Raw genomic sequence first — 18,590 nt, forward strand, 5'->3', positions numbered from 1 at the left:
GAATAAACTTGCATCCTTGTTTTAGTTATTGCCTGGCAATGGACAAGTTTAGGAAAGCAGCTATTTTCTTGAGGAATGAGCAATTCCTAAGTAAGGAAAAACAATACTTCTGCATGCCCTCTTGTCATTCTCATTTTGAAGAGTGGCAAAGAGTAATGAACCACTGTGACAGAAACTCATGGCTTACTTATTGTAACTTTGATCAACTATAAAAAAATTAAGTATGAATTACAATTACAAAATCCTTACAAAAAGATTTTTACATAATTGGTCAGGACTCTTTATTTTCAGGGACTACCAACAGCTAATAATGTTATTGAAACATATTCAAGTAAAATTTTTAATTTGAAGACTTGTGACTATTTCAGACAAATAACATCATCTGTTGCTCTGTTTTAGGAGACAATAAGTGACCTGAGGCAACAGTTGGGCCTGGAGGAAGAGAACCGGTGTGTCATAGTTCAAAGGTCAGGAGGTGGAAGGTGACAGCCAATGGTTAATTTAATGACCAAGGAAAAGGATGATATAGCTCCGATGTTTCTGGGTTTGGACACCTAAAATGAGTAACACCCTTAAAAAACAGTAAGACCTGGTATAGTGCATTTTGTAGAGACATGACGTGCATAACGCCAAGTTGGATAGGACCAGTTAGATCTTAAAGCCCAACTTCTGTGCTGCAGAATATTTAAGCAAATATCAAGCTAACTGTGTGCATGTCAAGTAATATCATTACATCAAGTCTTTTTATCTGAAAGACATACCTCATGAGTGAAGGTTTAATTACACCTTTTATCAGGCGAAATAATTTAATTGAAACATTTGTATGTTATTTAGCACCATGTGAATGCTCAGTTTCGTGGCTCTGTGTTCCTGTTGAGTCTTCTGTGACATGATGGTGACACAAGGCAGATTAGGGGTGACACTGGCTAAATGTTTGCAGATGAGGGCTTCTAATATTTAATCACCACAGCTACAAGGGTCACTAGGGTGGGCCAGAGAGCCAAGTAGCCCACGGGTGTGATCTAGCAAGATGTTTTTTTTCGCAAACCTATCGTGTATTTTGTGAATGTGTACATGAGGTTGAGTGTGTGCTTGTGTGTGAGTGCTCCTAATTTTACTCTAACCACTCGCCCCAGGGAAAAGCGTGCTTGGTCACTGCTTTCTCAAACTTCCCTTAACACAAGGCTCTCCCTCCTGACCCGAGCTGAATCCTCACAGTCAGTCATTCCTGGCAGGATTGAGAGTGTGGGCACTTCCTGACGCACATCTCGAGCTGCAGAAAATATGAGTTTATTGTATTTTATGACACATGTGAGTTGTTTTTGTTCACACTATCTGTAATAATGAAGAGTTGAGGATTTAAAACTTTGGCTTTTTGAAATATAAAGTAAATAAAAGGAAAAACAAAAATCACTAATCTTATAGGATTTAATGGGGGTCTTTGTCAACGGCTGCAACACAGGCCCGAAGTGGCCTTCCAGCCCAGAAGTTTGGAAACAAGTTCAATACTGACCAAAAATGTGGAATTTCAGCTAACAATGCTACTCTTCATAATCAGTATGTTCTATGGATTTTAAAGATGTATTCGCTTCATGATCAGATTATGCTTTCTTTAATATCCACTATTTTCTCAATTCACTTTTAGATATGCATAAATGTTACCAGACCATTGATGAGTAAATGAAAAAAGAAAAGAATGGCTTAGCTTTAGGAATGGAAGGATTTGCAGGAAACTGAGCTTCAGTCCAAAAATGAAAAACAAATCCGTTTGGATGTGTTCACTGTGCCATGCTGCTGTTACATCCAAAGATGTCGCTTTGAATGAAGTAAAGTCTAAAGAAGAAAAAAAAACTACTGTAAAAACAATATTAGAAAAATATATTCAAAGAGTAACTCTTCAAATGATAATCATTTTGTTGTAAAATATACCAACTAAACTATGACCTTTCCTCTCCCTATTGAAGAAAAGTATCTCAACAGTTTGATGCTGCCACCACCATGTTTCACCATGTAGACAGTGTGTTCAGAATAATTTGAAGTGTTAATTATTTCAGTATTTTTTTGAAATTATGTTTTAAATACAAAGCTTCACTTTAGTAGTCTGGAAATGTCATCAATGTGCTACAAACTGATACAAAAGTAGACTACACATGAAACGATGTAGAAGAGAGCAACGATTATGGAAAACATTTTTTTTAATTGTTTAATTTTTTTTAAAACTTATTCCCATGTAGAGTTTGGAGATTAAGTTTTCCTATCCTCTGAACTTACAGGTACAATTTTTCAACACTGGCTTTATAATACCACCTCATTGCGCAAGCAGCAGGCTAATGAACATAATTCTTTAGACTTTCATTTATATTTTTTTCACCCAGGCAACCTGACTTTGTTAAAATCTTTAAAGTAGATCTTTAAGAGATGTGTTGTTTAGCAGTTGCAAATTGTGTTGAAATTTGATGAGGAATTCTACTTGAGAAAATAAGATATACCCTGGTACAGGCTGTAAGTGGTGTCTTGCAGACCACACTGTTTGGGATACAATCTGCAGTTATGTCGCCAACAAAACATGAACGCAGAGAGACAAATTGAAAAATTACATCACAGGGCTGCACTATGGCCTTAAATATGTTTTATACATTCCAACATGCATTATAGGATTTAGAGACAGGTGTAACTGAAAGCCAACGATGTAATTTAGTGGGCTAAAGGGATTTTGTCTTGAAAATGTCTAAAGTTCTGAGTAAAGGGTTTTACTGTAAAACAGGGCTCTGTTCATTGCTTTGCTGGCCTGCGCTGTCAGCTGAGAGGAGATTTTGCAATCACTAATTCATTAGGAAACTTGTGTTTCCTAATGAATTAAAGGGATTGATCTACAATTAAAGGGATTGATCACAGAAACATGTTTATTAAAGGAAGTAACAATTTATATAAAGAGACAGTGCTGCAAATTTCATAGGAGCATTAAAAACAAACATAAACAAAGCGTACGGTTTGAATTCCTCCGGTACAAACTCCACAGACATCCACAAACAGGACTTTGTTAAGAAAGGGCTTTATTAATGATGCTTGTCTGTAAAATCAATGCAAAGGGATTTTTGCATTGTTGTTTTATCCAGATGTCTCATTCTGGATAGTTTTATCATATTTGTTTGTCTAAGGCTAATGCAAAAAAGTTCTTTTTAGTACTTCCCTGAACCTTTTACATCATTATTTATTCTGCAGCCAGCCAGAGATAGGCAAAAACACTTCATATAAACCTGGTTCATGTCCACTTAGGAAATTCCATAAAAGTGTTGCAGGGATACTGAGAGCAGGAATACCTTAGGTCTCCTGAGAGCAAATATTTCTGGGAATTTTGGGGCTTGTTCAACCACAGAGGCTGCTCGGTTTGTTTTTCATTTTTAAAGCTTAAATGCAGCTCATTTTGAGATAACACAAGTAGAAAAGCGTTCAGTCTCTCCTCATCGTTTCTCTCTTATGGGCTTAAAATCAAAACAATAAATGAAGACAAAAAGAGCAGGGAATAGGAAAGTCTTTAGGACGAGGAAAAGAAAACAGTAATTTGTGCCTCCTGACATGATGCAGCACAGGACCACTTCCTGTAGCTCAGGTTTCACTGTGTGTAAGTGTAATCTGCTACAAGGGGGCAGGGTCCACTTCCTGCTGCAATTCATGATTTTGGGGACCTTGGATTTGTGCAAAGGTTAAGCAATGCAGTAAAAGCAGGACGTTGAAAAATAGTTAACAGAGCTGGGTCTCGAGATTTTTGAAAACATGTACTGGCTGTACACAAACAACTGAGTAAATATACATGAGGGATATATTGGTTGAAAATAATAATGCTTGGGACCATAAAATGGTCTTTTCCTTTGTCTTCTGGGTAATAAAGGTTACATCATAAATACACTCTTACTTATCTGAGGACATAAATATGTGCAGGTGTGGATCACATGAAGTGTTATATAGTCAGTTCAGTGTTCTATACCCTTGCCCAGACATTATGCTTTCCCACCCTTTAATAGTGTACCTAATAAATTCCTCCTGTGCATTTCTTCATAACCTCTGTTTACCTCCCAGCTATCCAGCCAAGACTTCTGGGCCAAGTTCTGATGATGAGTAAAACTTGTCCTCTCTAATTTTAAACCCCATTTTTGTGCTTTGTTTTCCTTTACTTCTTGTGCTTTGCTTTGGGCGTGTGCGAGTGTGTGTCGTGGTGTTTGTGTGTCCAGTTAGGGCCTATGCGGTGTCTTTTCTGAGGTTTCTGTGGCTGCAGGTAGCGGACCTGTTCACTTAAAAAACTGTACTTCTAATGTATTCCAGATGATCTCACTATTTATAACTCTCCTGCATGCATGTGCTCTCTCTCTCTCTCTCTCTCTCTCTCTCTCACATGCACACACACTGGCGCACACTCCTATGGCTTGATGTAATCCTGGCGCCTGCCTTTTTTATTATGCCATCACTCATGGAGGCTGTTTTGAAAGAAACAAACACTTGCAGACATACAACCTCTGTTCTGAAGAAGTCGGGACGCATGTATGAACTCTCCATAAAAAGAAATGGCTTACAAAACAGTTGAGCCTGAGTGAAATATTTCAGACCTTTATGTCTTGTAGTTTTGATAATTATGGCTTATAGATAAAACATAATTCATGAGATGAATAAAAAATTATATTTTTAACAGAAGTGCTCTCAATTACTGCATCAATGCAGCATGGCATGGAGATAATCAGTCTGTGGTTCTGTTGAGGTGTAACGGAAGTCCAAGTTGCTTTGATATTGGCCTTCAGGTCATCTGCATTGTTGGGTCTGGTGTCTCTCATCTTTCTCTTAACAATACAGGTCCTTCTCAAAATATTAGCATATTGTGATAAAGTTAATTTCTTTCCATAATGTAATTATGAAAATTTAACATTCATATATTTTAGATTCATTGCACACTAACTGAAATATTTCAGGTCTTTTATTGTCTTAATACAGATGATTTTGGCATACAGCTCATGAAAACCCAAAATTCCTATCTCACAAAATTAGCATATTTCATCCGACCAAAAAAAGAAAAGTGTTTTTAATACAAAAAACGTCAACCTTCAAATAATCATGTACAGTTATGCACTCAATACTTGGTCGGGAATCCTTTGGCAGAAATGACTGCTTCAATGCGGCATGGCATGGAGGCAATCAGCCTGTGGCACTGCTGAGGTCTTATGGAGGCCCAGGATGCTTTGATATCGGCCTTTAGCTCATCCAGAGTGTTGGGTCTTGAGTCTCTCAACGTTCTCTTCACAATATCCCACAGATTCTCTATGGGGTTCAGGTCAGGAGAGTTGGCAGGCCAATTGAGCACAGTGATACCATGGTCAGTAAACCATTTACCAGTGGTTTTGGCACTGTGAGCAGGTGCCAGGTCGTGCTGAAAAATGAAATCTTCATCTCCATAAAGCTTTTCAGCAGATGGAAGCATGAAGTGCTCCAAAATCTCCTGATAGCTAGCTGCATTGACCCTGCCCTTGATAAAACACAGTGGACCAACACCAGCAGCTGACACGGCACCCCAGACCATCACTGACTGTGGGTACTTGACACTGGACTTCTGGCATTTTGGCATTTCCTTCTCCCCAGTCTTCCTCCAGACTCTGACACCTTGATTTCTGAATGACATGCAGAATTTGCTTTCATCCGAAACAAGTACTTTGGACCACTGAGCAACAGTCCAGTGCTGCTTCTCTGTAGCCCAGGTCAGGCGCTTCTGCCGCTGTTTCTGGTTCAAAAGTGGCTTGACCTGGGGAATGCGGCACCTGTAGCCCATTTCCTGCACACGCCTGTGCACGGTGGCTCTGGATGTTTCTACTCCAGACTCAGTCCACTGCTTCCGCAGGTCCCCCAAGGTCTGGAATCAGCCCTTCTCCACAATCTTCCTCAGGGTCCGGTCACCTCTTCTCGTTGTGCAGCGTTTTCTGCCACACTTTTTCCTTCCCACAGACTTCCCACTGAGGTGCCTTGATACAGCACTCTGGGAACAGCCTATTCGTTCAGAAATTTCTTTCTGTGTCTTACCCTCTTGCTTGAGGGTGTCAATAGTGGCCTTCTGGACAGCAGTCAGGTCGGCAGTCTTACCCATGATTGGGGTTTTGAGTGATGAACCAGGCTGGGAGTTTTAAAGGCCTCAGGAATCTTTTGCAGGTGTTTAGAGTTAACTCGTTGATTCAGATGATTAGGTTCATAGCTCGTTTAGAGACCCTTTCAATGATATGCTAATTTTGTGAGATAGGAATTTTGGGTTTTCATGAGCTGTATGCCAAAATCATCCGTATTAAGACAATAAAAGACCTGAAATATTTCAGTTAGTGTGCAATGAATCTAAAATATATGAATGTTAAATTTTCATCATGACATTATGGAAAATAATGAACTTTATCACAATATGTTAATATTTTGAGAAGGACCTGTACTCCATAGCTTCTCTATGTGGCTCAGGTTGTGCCAGTTTGCTGGCTAGTCAAGCACATTAACACTATGGTCATGGAACCAGCTTTTGATACCTTTGGTAGTGTGGGCCAGTGCCAAGTCCTGCTGGAAAATGCTGTATTCAGCATCTCCATAACGCTTGTTAGTAGAAGGAAGCCTGGAGTGCTCTAAAATTTCTAGGTTGATGCCCATGTTGACTGTGGACTTCCACATTGGACCAACACCAGCAGATGACATGACACTCCAAATCATTACTGACTGTGGAAACATTACACCGAACTTCAAAAAACATGAATTCAGTTTCTCTCCACTCTTCCTCCAGACTCTGGGACCGTGATTTCCAAACGAAATGCAAATTTTTCCTGCCACACATTTTCATTCCACTCAACTTTTGAAATGAGTGACAAAAAATATAAAATTTTGTTGTGCCTTTCTAATTTTTTGAGCTATACTTGTAGTTTGTAGAGTGGAGCCCAACTTGACCTTTCAGCAGGACCATTCAACCAGAACAGGCACTGGAATTGGCATAGACTACTATTTTGCAAAGCTTTGCACATCTCAAGATATTTCCAGGTTGATGCCCGCATTGGTCAAACAGGTAGTTTTACCAAGCACTTACCCTGGACATCTAGAAGCCACTGTTTTTTGTTTTTATTATTTAAAAAAAAATGAAAGTTTCATAGTTCTGGCATACCTTCTGTAATTCTGTAACCCTTTAATCCTATTAAAAAATATGTGAAGTTTGATGTTGTGAAATGTCAAATTGTCAAAATCTTCTAGGGCCTTTTGCGAGGAAGTGTAGATAAATGTTGTCAGGGGTTGTGTCTCTTTTTTATGAATAAAATAGATAATATGTGTTCTGAACCAAAGACCAAAAGGACCATTTACACTGTCCATAAGCCAGGTTCTGTCTGAACCTTGGATTCCCATTTCTACCATGCATCTTTATTTTACTATGTATACTTTTGGTCTTAGGAACCTTTTGCCTTCCTTTTTTACAAGGCACTACAATTTTACACTTTTTCTGACAGAATTCCAAGAAAACTGTTTAAAAGAGTGTTTGCATGTGTGCAAGTGTGTGCATGTTGGTATGAGACACTTGGGAAGTTGGCACTAGCCTTAACCAGGCAGCCAGAGGGAGAAGAGAATTATGAGGCATTCAGGCCAGTTTTACAAGAGCTGAAAAAACACGCAAAAGGTTCAAATGACACCAAACACTAGCCTTATAAAATTACACCACCAACACCTTTTGAGAGCCACGCAGACAGAAAAACAACAGCCAGAGAAGCGCGTATCATGTTCTAATATTAAACTTTTTGCAAAGTCAAAAAGAAAAACAAGAAAGAATGAAAGAAGGAAAACACCCACACACTGATTCAGAGCGCGACTGGCAAGAAAAATGCTGCCTGGCAATTACCACTGCATCAGCAAGACTTTGTTTTTTTACAGTCCTGACATCTTTCTCTTTTTCTTGCTGTGCTGTTCTCCCTACTTTTTAAATGTGCTTGCACAAACCTTTCCAGAGCAGCACAACATAAGTAGAAAACAGGAAGAGCATTGTTTTGTATTTCAAAAATGGAAAGAAAAAGGAGTTTGAAGCAGAGAAGGAAATGAGTAGGGAAGATTATATGATAAAATGAGAGAAAATAGAGGGTGGGATTGAGTTAATATGTGAACACTAAATCAAGGGAGAGGTAGAAAGACCACCTCAAAGTAATGAGAGAGGGAGCAAGGAGATAGAGGTAAAGAAGGTGGAGACAGAAAAAGAGAGAGACCACCTCGCAGTAAACACCAGAGGGAAGACTGCACATTTTTAATGTCTATTTTCTCTTCCAGTTCAGCTCCCCTTGGACCAACACCAAAGCTGGAGTCTCTCTGCTGCCAAGACGTCCCTCACTCCGCCCTGATGTGTGTGTTTGTGCATACTCACTCATGACAGGGGCCCCCGAAACGCCAATAAACTATGGCTGCGCTCTTCTTATTGCTTTCAACACAGAAAGGCTAAAAAAACCTTATATAATCCCAGGATGATGCAACTCTGTGTATGTGTGGGTGGGTGGGTGTGTATGTGTGTGTGTGAGCCAGTGTCAGACAAATCAAAGCTGCTTTAAATTATGGTCGATGCCATTCACACAAGGAAACATGAATTTCCCCACACATTCCTTATTCTATGTTGAGGCGAACAATGTCCTCTCTCAGACATCACTCTGTGTGTGACCTGAGGTCTTTTTCATACCAATAGTCTGTAGATCTGTCCATGATAAAAAGCCACTGTGGTTTTATAAGGCTAAACACAGCAAAACCTCTTTAACCCTAATCGACAGACCTTCTAAAAGCTCCTGAAATTGAATGTTGAGAAAGCTTAAATCCAATAAAGGCACTTTGTGAGAGGAGTGGTAAATTAAGTTAGGAGCGAAAGCCCATGTGTTTGATTGAGCTGTGCCGGTCTTTGATAGAGCTCCCCATGTTTATGTTTGTAAAGCGAGGCTGCTGTGATATTGTCTGGTATGTGGAGAGTCATAAAGGTCTTCTTTTTAACTCAATCTGAAAGATAAACAGCCGTAGGCAGGATAAGCTCAAAGGATTCTTATGAGTTTGTTCCCGTCTTTCTCGAGTTCTCTTCCCTTTATTATCCCTTCACCGGCCGGTCCTTTCCATCATCTTTGCCAGATCTATCTGTTCTTGTCATACTCTGTCCATGAATGGTTGAGTTTTAGCAGACTGAGCGTGAATATGAAGACTCGTAGTCCAGCTGGGGGTCACATCATTCTGCAGAGAAGGGGAGTTTGAGAGGTCGCAGGTCAGGACTGATGGGTGCTGTAGGCACCGACCTCAGGGGATGTGTTCGAGCGACTACACAACAGATTGATAGACAGCTGGGCCAGCTGAGAAGCTACCCCCGATTCCTCTGTCAGCAAAGGACTCATTCATTGTGGCCATTGTTTGGTGCTGTACAAACCTACAATGTGCTGCCATGACTGCCTTCCACACGAGCCATACATCAACCTTTTTCATTTATCATGTTAAATGAGTCCTGTAGAGCAAGATTGAACTCTTGGGTTTAGTGCAATATCTCTGAGCACTGGATTGTCAGACCTTGTATTGATTTTTTTTGCAAGTTCCACTCCTGAGAAGCTTGGCAATTGTGTCAGAATTCACACTTTTGTCATGTGTGCCTGTGAGTTTATGTTTTCAATTCATTCCTGCAATGTCTCTCTGCTTTGATCAGCCCACCTGTGTGTGTCTACTTGTCTCACCTGTGTGGAGCACTACACACCTCTCCCCCATCTCTGCCAGATTACCAGCCACCTTGTGCCAGTAAAAGTCCAGGGTTCTTTCTCTGCTCTCAGCCATCTCTTTGTGATCAACCTAATTCATTTCCTGCTTGCCTATGATGGATCTCTCCTACCAATCTGGACACCGAACCACACTTCAACTTCCCACAACCGATTCTTGACTGAACGCTCTACGGAGTATACCTCCTTGTGGATGATAATCTGTTTAAAATGTTTTATTTTCTTTTTCATTAATCAGCCATTTAAAATGTTCAAAATAATCTTTACTTTAAATAAAATACATTGAGAAATACCATCTGTTTAACTTATTAGTAAAAATTATTACAAGTTAAACACTAACATCTTAGTTTTCTGAACATAATTTAAATCAATTTATGTGTAGAACTTTAGGTACACAGTACTTTGCCCAGTAACAAATGATCACTAAAATAAACCAAACAATAATCATTAGATATCTGGTGTTTATGCTCAACTTCCACTCAGTGAAGAAAACCAGCAGGAGTTTGAAATCGATGCACCAGGCACTCTAGGTACAGCAAGCCTCGACCACCAGGTCAGCTGACAGATGGCAAGGGGAGATGGCTGTTAGTGAAGTGGGAACGGACAGCTCTGAAAATGTTGAAGCACTTTTGGAATTAAGAGATATTGTTATAAACCAAGCATACTGTATATCTCGGGTTTGCACAGCTACATTCTCACCTAAAAACATTGTTAAAGAAAGTGTAATATATAGCAAAGCTTTTGCCACCCTCATCTGCCATTGCTACTTTTGTTAGAACAGTCGACCCACAATGAATCAGATGAGGGTGAGCCACAAAGGATTCAACAGACCCAGCCTTTGACATTTTGTTCAAGATAGATCTGACCCACAAAAAGAAGAACACTCAGAAGCACAATTGAATTTGTAAATAAAACACCTTTTCACTAAGTGATACTGGAACATGAATGGTAGAATCGCCAAGTGCATGGAAAGAGGGGAAGGAGAACTGGTGAAAACAAGAACTATAATCTTGAGGAATAAACGAGAAGTAATTATGTTAATGGTAGAACGGCTTACTAAGTGAGTGAAGTCAGGTCGCCAGGGGTAGAGGGAGTCAGGACCCAGGTGTGGGAAGCGGAGAAAATCCAGATTGTTTACTTGAGCTGTAGAGTGAGTACTGGTGAGTTCAGGAGTTAATTCAATGTTCAGGTACTTGCGTTGGAGGGTGGACAGGGTACGCTTCTGCCTTAGTTCAGGAGACTGAGGATAACAGGAAGCTGCCAGCTTGGTACTTGGAAACGAAATCCAAACGAAATCCACCAAACATAAGTAATTTTGATCGTCCAGAAACTTCTGGAACCGTAGTCAAAGTTCAAAGAAGAATGATCAGAAGATTCAGGTGTCTGCCTGTGAAGGAACATAAACAATATCAGCTTAGTGACAAAGAACGAAGCATAGCTTAGTAGTGGCAGAGCTTACCACTGAAGGCAAACACTGGCATCAAAGTGATGGCAGCCTCCTGCTTAAATACTCCTCCAATACAATCAGCAGATCAGTTGCACCTGTCACCCAGTACACCTGAGAAACTCCAGCACCATCTGGAAACTGAAAACAAAGTGCAGACAAAAACACAAACACACACACAGAAACCAAAACCCCGACATCCTTCAAATCTGGCGAAAACGGAGGCCGCATTTGTTAGCTGCATTTGCAGGAGCCATCAAATTTGGACAGCCTTTGTCACCTTGCTGTGATGTAATCAGCCTACAAATGTGGCCCTCGAATGATGCAGTCCCTGAATTTGGACTCTGGTAAGATTAGGCTGTTGCCCACTCTGACGTCACCGTGGCTGCTGCTTCTAGTAAACCTGATCATTTCACACTGTACTTCAGTACTCTATTCACCAACCTGTTTTTTTTTTCTGCAGAGCTACCAGTGATGATCTGTATCCAGAACTGACTTCAGATCAATAAACCTATTTTCTAATAACACTTGCTGCTATATTGTGGCTGAATTTCTGGGTTTATAGTGTAAACCTGTACAGAAAAGATTTTATAATTCTTGCCTTATTGATAGGCATGACAGTTGCTGCTTTAACATCATTGCTATTGACTTTCCTTCTTGGCATTGGTAATACACACTTGCACCAGAGCAGTAAGCTGCAAAAATTACTTTTCTAGATGTGCTCGAACTTGCCACACACCACTTAATCAGGTGCTTTAACCTGGATGACATACAGTACAGACCAAACGTTTGGACACACCTTCTCATTCAAAGAGTTGTCTTTATTTTCATGACTATGAATATTGTAGCTTCACACTGAAGGCATCAAAACTATGAATTAACACATGTGAAATTATATACTGAACAAAAAAGTGTGAAACAACTGAAAATGTGTCTTATATTCTAGGTTCTTCAAAGTAGCCACCTTTTGCTTTGATTACTGCTCCGCACACTCTTGGCATTCTGTTGATGAGCTTCAAGAGGTAGTCACCTGAAAAGGTTTTCACTTCACAGGTGTGCCCTGTCAGGTTTAATAAGTGGGATTTCAAGCCTAAATGGGGTTGGGACCATCAGTTGTGTTGTGCAGGAGGTGGTTACAGTACACAGCTGATAGTCCTACTGAATAGACTGTTAGAATTTGTATTATGGCAAGAAAAAAGCAGCTGAGTAAAGAAAAACGAGTGACCATCATTACTTTAAGAAATGAAGGTCAGTCAGTCCGAACAATTGGGAAAACTTTGAAAGTGTCCCCAAATGCAGTCGCAAAAACCATCAAGCTCTACAAAGAAACTGGCTCACATGAGGACCGCCCCAGGAAAGGAAGACCAAGAGTCACCTCTGCTGCGGACGATAAGTTCATCCGAGTCACCAGCCCCGCAGGTTATCAGTAAATCGCAGGTTAACAGCAGCTCAAATTAGAGAACAGGTCAATGCCACACAGAGTTCTAGCAGCAGACACATCTCTAGAACAACGGTTAAGAGGAGACTGTGTGAATCAGGCCTTCATGGTAAAATAGCTGCTAGGAAACCACTGCTGAGGACAGGCAACAAGCAGAAGAGACTTGTTTGGACTAAAGAACACAAGGAATGGACATTAGACCAGTGGAAATCTGTGCTTTGGTCTGATGAGTCCAAGTTTGAGATCTTTGGTTCCAACCACCGTGTCTTTGTGCGGCGCAGAAGAGGTGAACGGATGGACTCTACATGCCTGGTTCCCACCGTGAAGCATGGAGGAGGAGGTGTGATGGTGTGGGGGTGCTTTGCTGGTGACACTGTTGGGGATTTATTCAAAATTGAAGGCATACTGAACCAGCATGGCTACCACAGCATCTTGCAGCGGCATGCTATTCCATCCGGTTTGCGTTTAGTTGGACCATCATTTATTTTTCAACAGGACAATGACCCCAAACACACCTCCAGGCTGTGTAAGGGCTATTTGACCAAGAAGGAGAGCTGCGCCAGATGACCTGGCCTCCACGGTCACCGGACCTGAACCCAATTGAGATGGTTTGGGGTGAGCTGGACCGCGGAGTGAAGGCAAAAGGGCCAACAAGTGCTAAGCATCTCTGGGAACTCCTTCAAGACTGTTGGAAAACCATTTCAGGTGACTACCTCTTGAAGCTCATCAACAGAATGCCAAGAGTGTGTGGAGCAGTAATCAAAGTAAAAGGTGGCTACTTTGAAGAACCTAGAATATAAGACATATTTTCAGTTGTTTCACATTTTTTGTTCAGTATATAATTCCACATGTGTTAATTCATAGTTTTGATGCCTTCAGTGTGAAGCTACAATATTCATAGTCATGAAAATAAAGACAACTCTTTGAATGAGAAGGTGTGTCCAAACATTTGGTCTGTACTGTATATACCGATACTTTTTCTCACTGAAAGCAGTAGGGGTAGTCTTATTATGTTTCCCCTTGCTGTTTTTACAGTTATGGAAATATTCTTGTGTCTCCTGCATCCTTAATCTACCAAGCCTGGGTGGTATGAATATCTCAACTCATGGGAGTTTTGCTCAATAAGTACAGCAGCCAAGTTATGTGTGTGTGTTTTTTTTTCTTACTCCTACTCAGACTTTTGCAACAACACCACTAAATTAACATAACCCCAGACCATCAGTAATTTTAGCTTTTACTCTACTTTCATCCAGTGTGAAAGTGTCTATGAATATGGTTTGTTTGTTTTCATTTGTTAGATGCAACAATCATATGGTTAAAATTATCTTAAGTCTATGCATGCCTGTGAAACTAATATTTAAACACTTAGCTTTTGTCATCCAGGAGGTTTACTATTTCACTGTTGCAGATACAAGAGCTTTACTGACCTTTTTAAGTTGCTCTCAAACATTAGTTGTGTAGCATTAGCTTTTAGCGGTAGCATAGCTAGCATGTAGCATATGGAAAGCACCTCTGAATAACACTTTGTGTTAATTCTAAAATTATAAGGGTATAAATACTTTTGCTTGGCGTTGTTCCTAGTCACACTACATGAGACAAGTAAATGTCAAAAAAGTTGTTCAACAAGGTTCATGGAAGTTTTAAAGGGTTTAAACATCTTGGCATACTTTCCATTTTGATGGGTTCATTTCAGCAATGAATCTGAATGTCTTGAGCTGAGAAAAGAAAGGGTAGTTCACTGATTTATTCCACTGTGACTCACTTTAATAGAAGAGTGAAGCAATGTGCCCCAAAGACTGGCTTGAGGTATGATTACCATTACTTTAGCTGTATAAGTAAAATGTATCTGCAGTACACACATAAACATGTACACTCATATGCACACACTAACTCTTTAGGTTTAGATGAAACACAGATAATTAGCTCTAATGAAAACCAGACTTCCAAATCAACTCTGATTTTCCCCTGTGTCTGTCCCAGCCTGACTTCCTCCCCCCCTGGTCTTTTTGTGGTGTTGAGGGTTAATGTAAACCAGGGCTTGTTGCCCCATAATGGGGAGCTTCACATAGACACAGAGGAGAAGCAGTGCTGGTAAAAGCAAAGAGACAGGTACACTTCTGCTGGAGTGTTTAGACAACCAAACTTGAACCCAGACCTGTTTTCAGCATGTAATTCATCTTTTGACTAATACGTCACACAGAGGCCTGCACTGTTGGTATGCATCAGTTTAGGGACTACAAACCTAAAAGTGAAAAGATATAAAGCAAAGATTGAGTGGGACAGAGTGTGCGTGAGTTTGTGTCAGTCATCAAAGAGTCTATAAATCATAGCACACTTAAAACTGGAAAGCCAGATGCCTTCACACTGATAACAAGCGGTCATCCCATTACTTTCAAACATCAAAGAGGGCAGGAGCCAGGTTGCAGGACCCCCTCTTTTTGCTGTCTCCTCTTCTGGGTGTGGAATGTATTTCCCCATTTCATAGGCGTGAGAAATCTCCCTCTTTGTGTTTATAACCTGTATGTGTTTGTATGTGTGTTTGGAAGCCTCAGAGGTGACATTCCTCCCTGTCAGAGCAACAGCCTCAAGTTTAAGATAACACAGCCACGGTAATCTAAGGGTGGGAATCGATTCCCCCCCTGTCGGTCAGCAGGGGCTTCAGGGTCAGAGATGATGGCTTTACCTTCTGCACACAAGCTGTGGTGCAAAAACACAATAATGCTTTCATAATCATCTCCTAACAACCATGCAGAGAAGTAGATTTTTACACAGCATTCACATCTCTCCTACATGAACTTTTGATGTTAAGTAGCTGCCTTGAGGATTTTTTGGGGCAGGGAGTCAAAGGCTTCAAATCTGTATTGTTATGGCCTTCATTTCCAAATATAAGCCTTATTTTTTTACCCTTATAGGGCATATGTAAGGACCAGAAACCTGACGTTCCCACATTTTAGTACATCTTTTTGTGGGATATGTGTTTTAGAAGCTCATATCTTTATGACATGAGAAGATAATTATATTCTGCACAAAGTCAAATGCTTCTTCCTAGGAAATCATTACATTTACTCCATTTTTTGGTGTAGTTTGTCTTAGCTTGTAGGATTCTTTTAAATAAAACTTTTGACAAATACACAAAGAATAAAAGTACTGCAAAGGTTTTATATTGCATTTACATGATCTACAAGTGTTTTAACACCTGTTTTTCAAAGGTTTTTCCATTTTTCTTTCATTTCATGTTTTTATGCCATTAAATTCAGCTTTTTAATGGAAATGACTCACATATTCAATTACAAAGGTCTATTCAATTTGCATTATAAACCAGAGCATGCTTATCTGTCAAAACTCTTGAGATCTAGCTGCTGTAACACCTGCAATGGCCTCCCCCAATGCTGGTCTGGGGCTCAGAGGACATCTGGAAATATCATATATGCCTTTCACAGTCCTGAATTCACGGTGTTCAAACAGACCACCAGATAATTATGGCTTTCCCAGATCCTTAAGCTCATGAAATCACTGCTGAATATGCCAACAGTGTGAGATGTTTTCTTTTGCCTCCTCCACTCTGCCTTAATTCTCTTGGGTTTCATCAACAACCAATGAAAATAATGTTTACATAGACCTTAAGATCATTCCAAAAGAGTTTGAAGTGAAAGCCCTGTCATTGTCCAGTTTATTTAGTCTCAGGAAAAGCTTAAACAAACTAACAGACAACCGATAGACATGAAAGATTGCTTATTTCTATCTTTATTCCACACATCACCAAATATTTACAATACAAAAAAAGATTTCCATTCAAAACACTGTAATATCATCAAAATAAATAAGCTTTATTGGAGAAAGAGGATGAAGGAATTTCATACCTGCATACAAAAATAAATACAAAATACTTAATTTTCCATGAAACACTGTCACAGGGAATGTTGAGTTGATTGTCTTGATTGTCCTTCTCTTATGTTTCAAAACAGAGCAGTTCGTCGGGGGCTCATTTTGTTTTTACAACATTCATAGTCGCAGTGGTCTCTCGCTTTCTTCATATCCATCCTGGCAGTCCTAAGTGCTCCCCTTGCAAACATTACAATCCATGCAAAGGGAAATGTGAAAGGGCTGCTTTCCTCAGAGGACTGAAGCAAAGCAACTGATCCTGGGCCTCGGCTGTCTTTGGCCTGATTCATTGGTTCTTCAGTCTGTGAAAGAAACATACATTTTGTGTAAGTAAACAAATGTCTGTAACCAAACATTGATTTTACTCATGATAACATCTTGTGATTTTTTGGCCAAATAAAGTTTCTGTACAGTCTGTCTTTAAACTATGAACCCTGGTGAGCGATGTATGCCTAAAGATTATATTGCAGGTAAAAATCCTTTTGCTTGCATTAATTGGGCATGCTATAGGAATAATATTTAGTATTTGTAAACTATGAAGCCTTGTAAAAGTTGTATTCCTGAATCCTTTATTAAAGTGAATATGTATTTACTTGCACTTTTAGTCTATGTCATGCAGACAATGTTTTGCAACGACTGAACAAAAGGTTTCTGTACAGCCATTAAACTATAAAACCTGGCAAGTGAAGTATTTGATAGGAAAATGAATTTGCTTGTATTGAAATAGCATATTATGCAGATGATATTTGACCATTTTCTGTGAATATACTTTTCTTTGCATTATCAGTGTTACGCAGATAATACTAAATATTTGTTGTCCAAATAAGGCTTCAGCATTGTCAGTAGCCCAGTTTACACCTTTCGAAACAAATGCAACACCATAAATGTTTGAGTAGGTGTCTCAAAGACATTGGACTTCAAATATGTCAAGGTTCTATTTAACACGCAATGTGTCCCTGCAGTTTGGGATGTGAAAGTGTCCAGCTTACCCTGATGTCTCTTCAAAGACATCCCAGGTCCAGCTAGTGGGAAGTTGTTGACAAGGACCACGCGCCCCCCATCCTCCAAACCGAGAACGCATAGCTCAAGCGCTCGTGCGCCACGTAGCTACAACTGGTCCCCCGTGCGTCCAGCTCGTCGCTCTGCAGAACCTGGCACAGAAAGTCGATGTAGCGGGCCGCCAGCTTCAGCGTCTGGATCTTGCTTAGCTTGTCGGACGGGAGGGTGGGGATAATTTTACGTAACGACGTGAACGCTTCGTTCAGTGACTGCGTCCGTTGCCGCTCGCGGATGTTGGCCATCACGCGCTGCGTCTGTAGGTCGTCGAAGGAGCGCGCGGGGCTGCTGCCGGTGCTGGCCTCACTGCCGTCGCTTCCTCCTCCGTCGCAGATCTTTCTGCACTTTTTCTTGCCACGGATGGGACTCTCCACGCCTCCCCCCTCCTCCTCCTCGTCTGTGCTCCTGCGCGCTGCCCGCCGCTTCCTCGCCCCTCTCCGTGGCAGCTGACGGTCACTCTCCTCCTCGCTGTTCCCTGCGCTGTCCATCGGGGAGGAGTCGTCTTCCCGCATCGTCTTCTCAGAGGGACTTTCTTTAGACTATTGTAGAGGCTAATGAAATTTGCTGTAACAAATATTATCAAACAGCAGAGCAATATTAAGGCGTGTTGCCTGCACTTTAGATATGTATTATGAAATCTGGTCCGCTACAAAAAGGTAGAGGTATCTGCCAGGCTGGGACGACCCCAGGCTCTTATAGCGAGGAGACGCCAGGAGGATTTTGGGGAGGACTCTGTGATTGGGAGAGGAGGGGTGTAATATAATACTGCGGGAAAAGGAGACTTTGGAAAAACTCTTTAAAACATGCAAGCCTCTCCACACAGAAGTGGAAGGATGTGGTGGGGCAATGTTCTTAAATCACACATATTGTGCAAACAATAGCTGCGTGGAGATTATTTCTTTTTTTTTCTTTTAGCGTTGCGCAATTCTTAATGGAAAACTAACAAAATAAGTGAAATTAATTTAAATTGAAAGGCTCCAAACCACCGCGCACCCACTCCCATATT

The 18,590-nt window shown here is 40.6% G+C and overlaps 1 protein-coding gene across 1 annotated transcript; it reads right to left on the reverse strand.

The window, feature by feature from the left end:
• Window positions 1-16,372: 16,372 nt before the first annotated feature.
• Window positions 16,373-18,273, reverse strand: twist1a (twist family bHLH transcription factor 1a). The gene is made up of 2 exons (XM_047384147.1): window positions 17,518-18,273; window positions 16,373-16,830 (listed from the first exon to the last, which is right to left on the reverse strand). Exon 1 carries the CDS (start codon window positions 18,094-18,096, stop codon window positions 17,551-17,553), a length of 546 nt encoding a protein of 181 aa, XP_047240103.1. The 5' UTR covers window positions 18,097-18,273; the 3' UTR covers window positions 16,373-16,830; window positions 17,518-17,550.
• Between the last annotated feature and the right edge of the window lie 317 nt (window positions 18,274-18,590).

This window comes from Girardinichthys multiradiatus, chromosome 13 (genome assembly GCF_021462225.1).
Source record: "Girardinichthys multiradiatus isolate DD_20200921_A chromosome 13, DD_fGirMul_XY1, whole genome shotgun sequence".
Classification (NCBI taxonomy): Eukaryota; Metazoa; Chordata; class Actinopteri; order Cyprinodontiformes; family Goodeidae; genus Girardinichthys; species Girardinichthys multiradiatus.

Bases quoted from the DNA above. Each gene is read 5' to 3' on its own strand.
- twist1a (XM_047384147.1), bottom strand. From the start codon at position 18,096: ATGCGGGAAGACGACTCCTCCCCGATGGACAGCGCAGGGAACAGCGAG.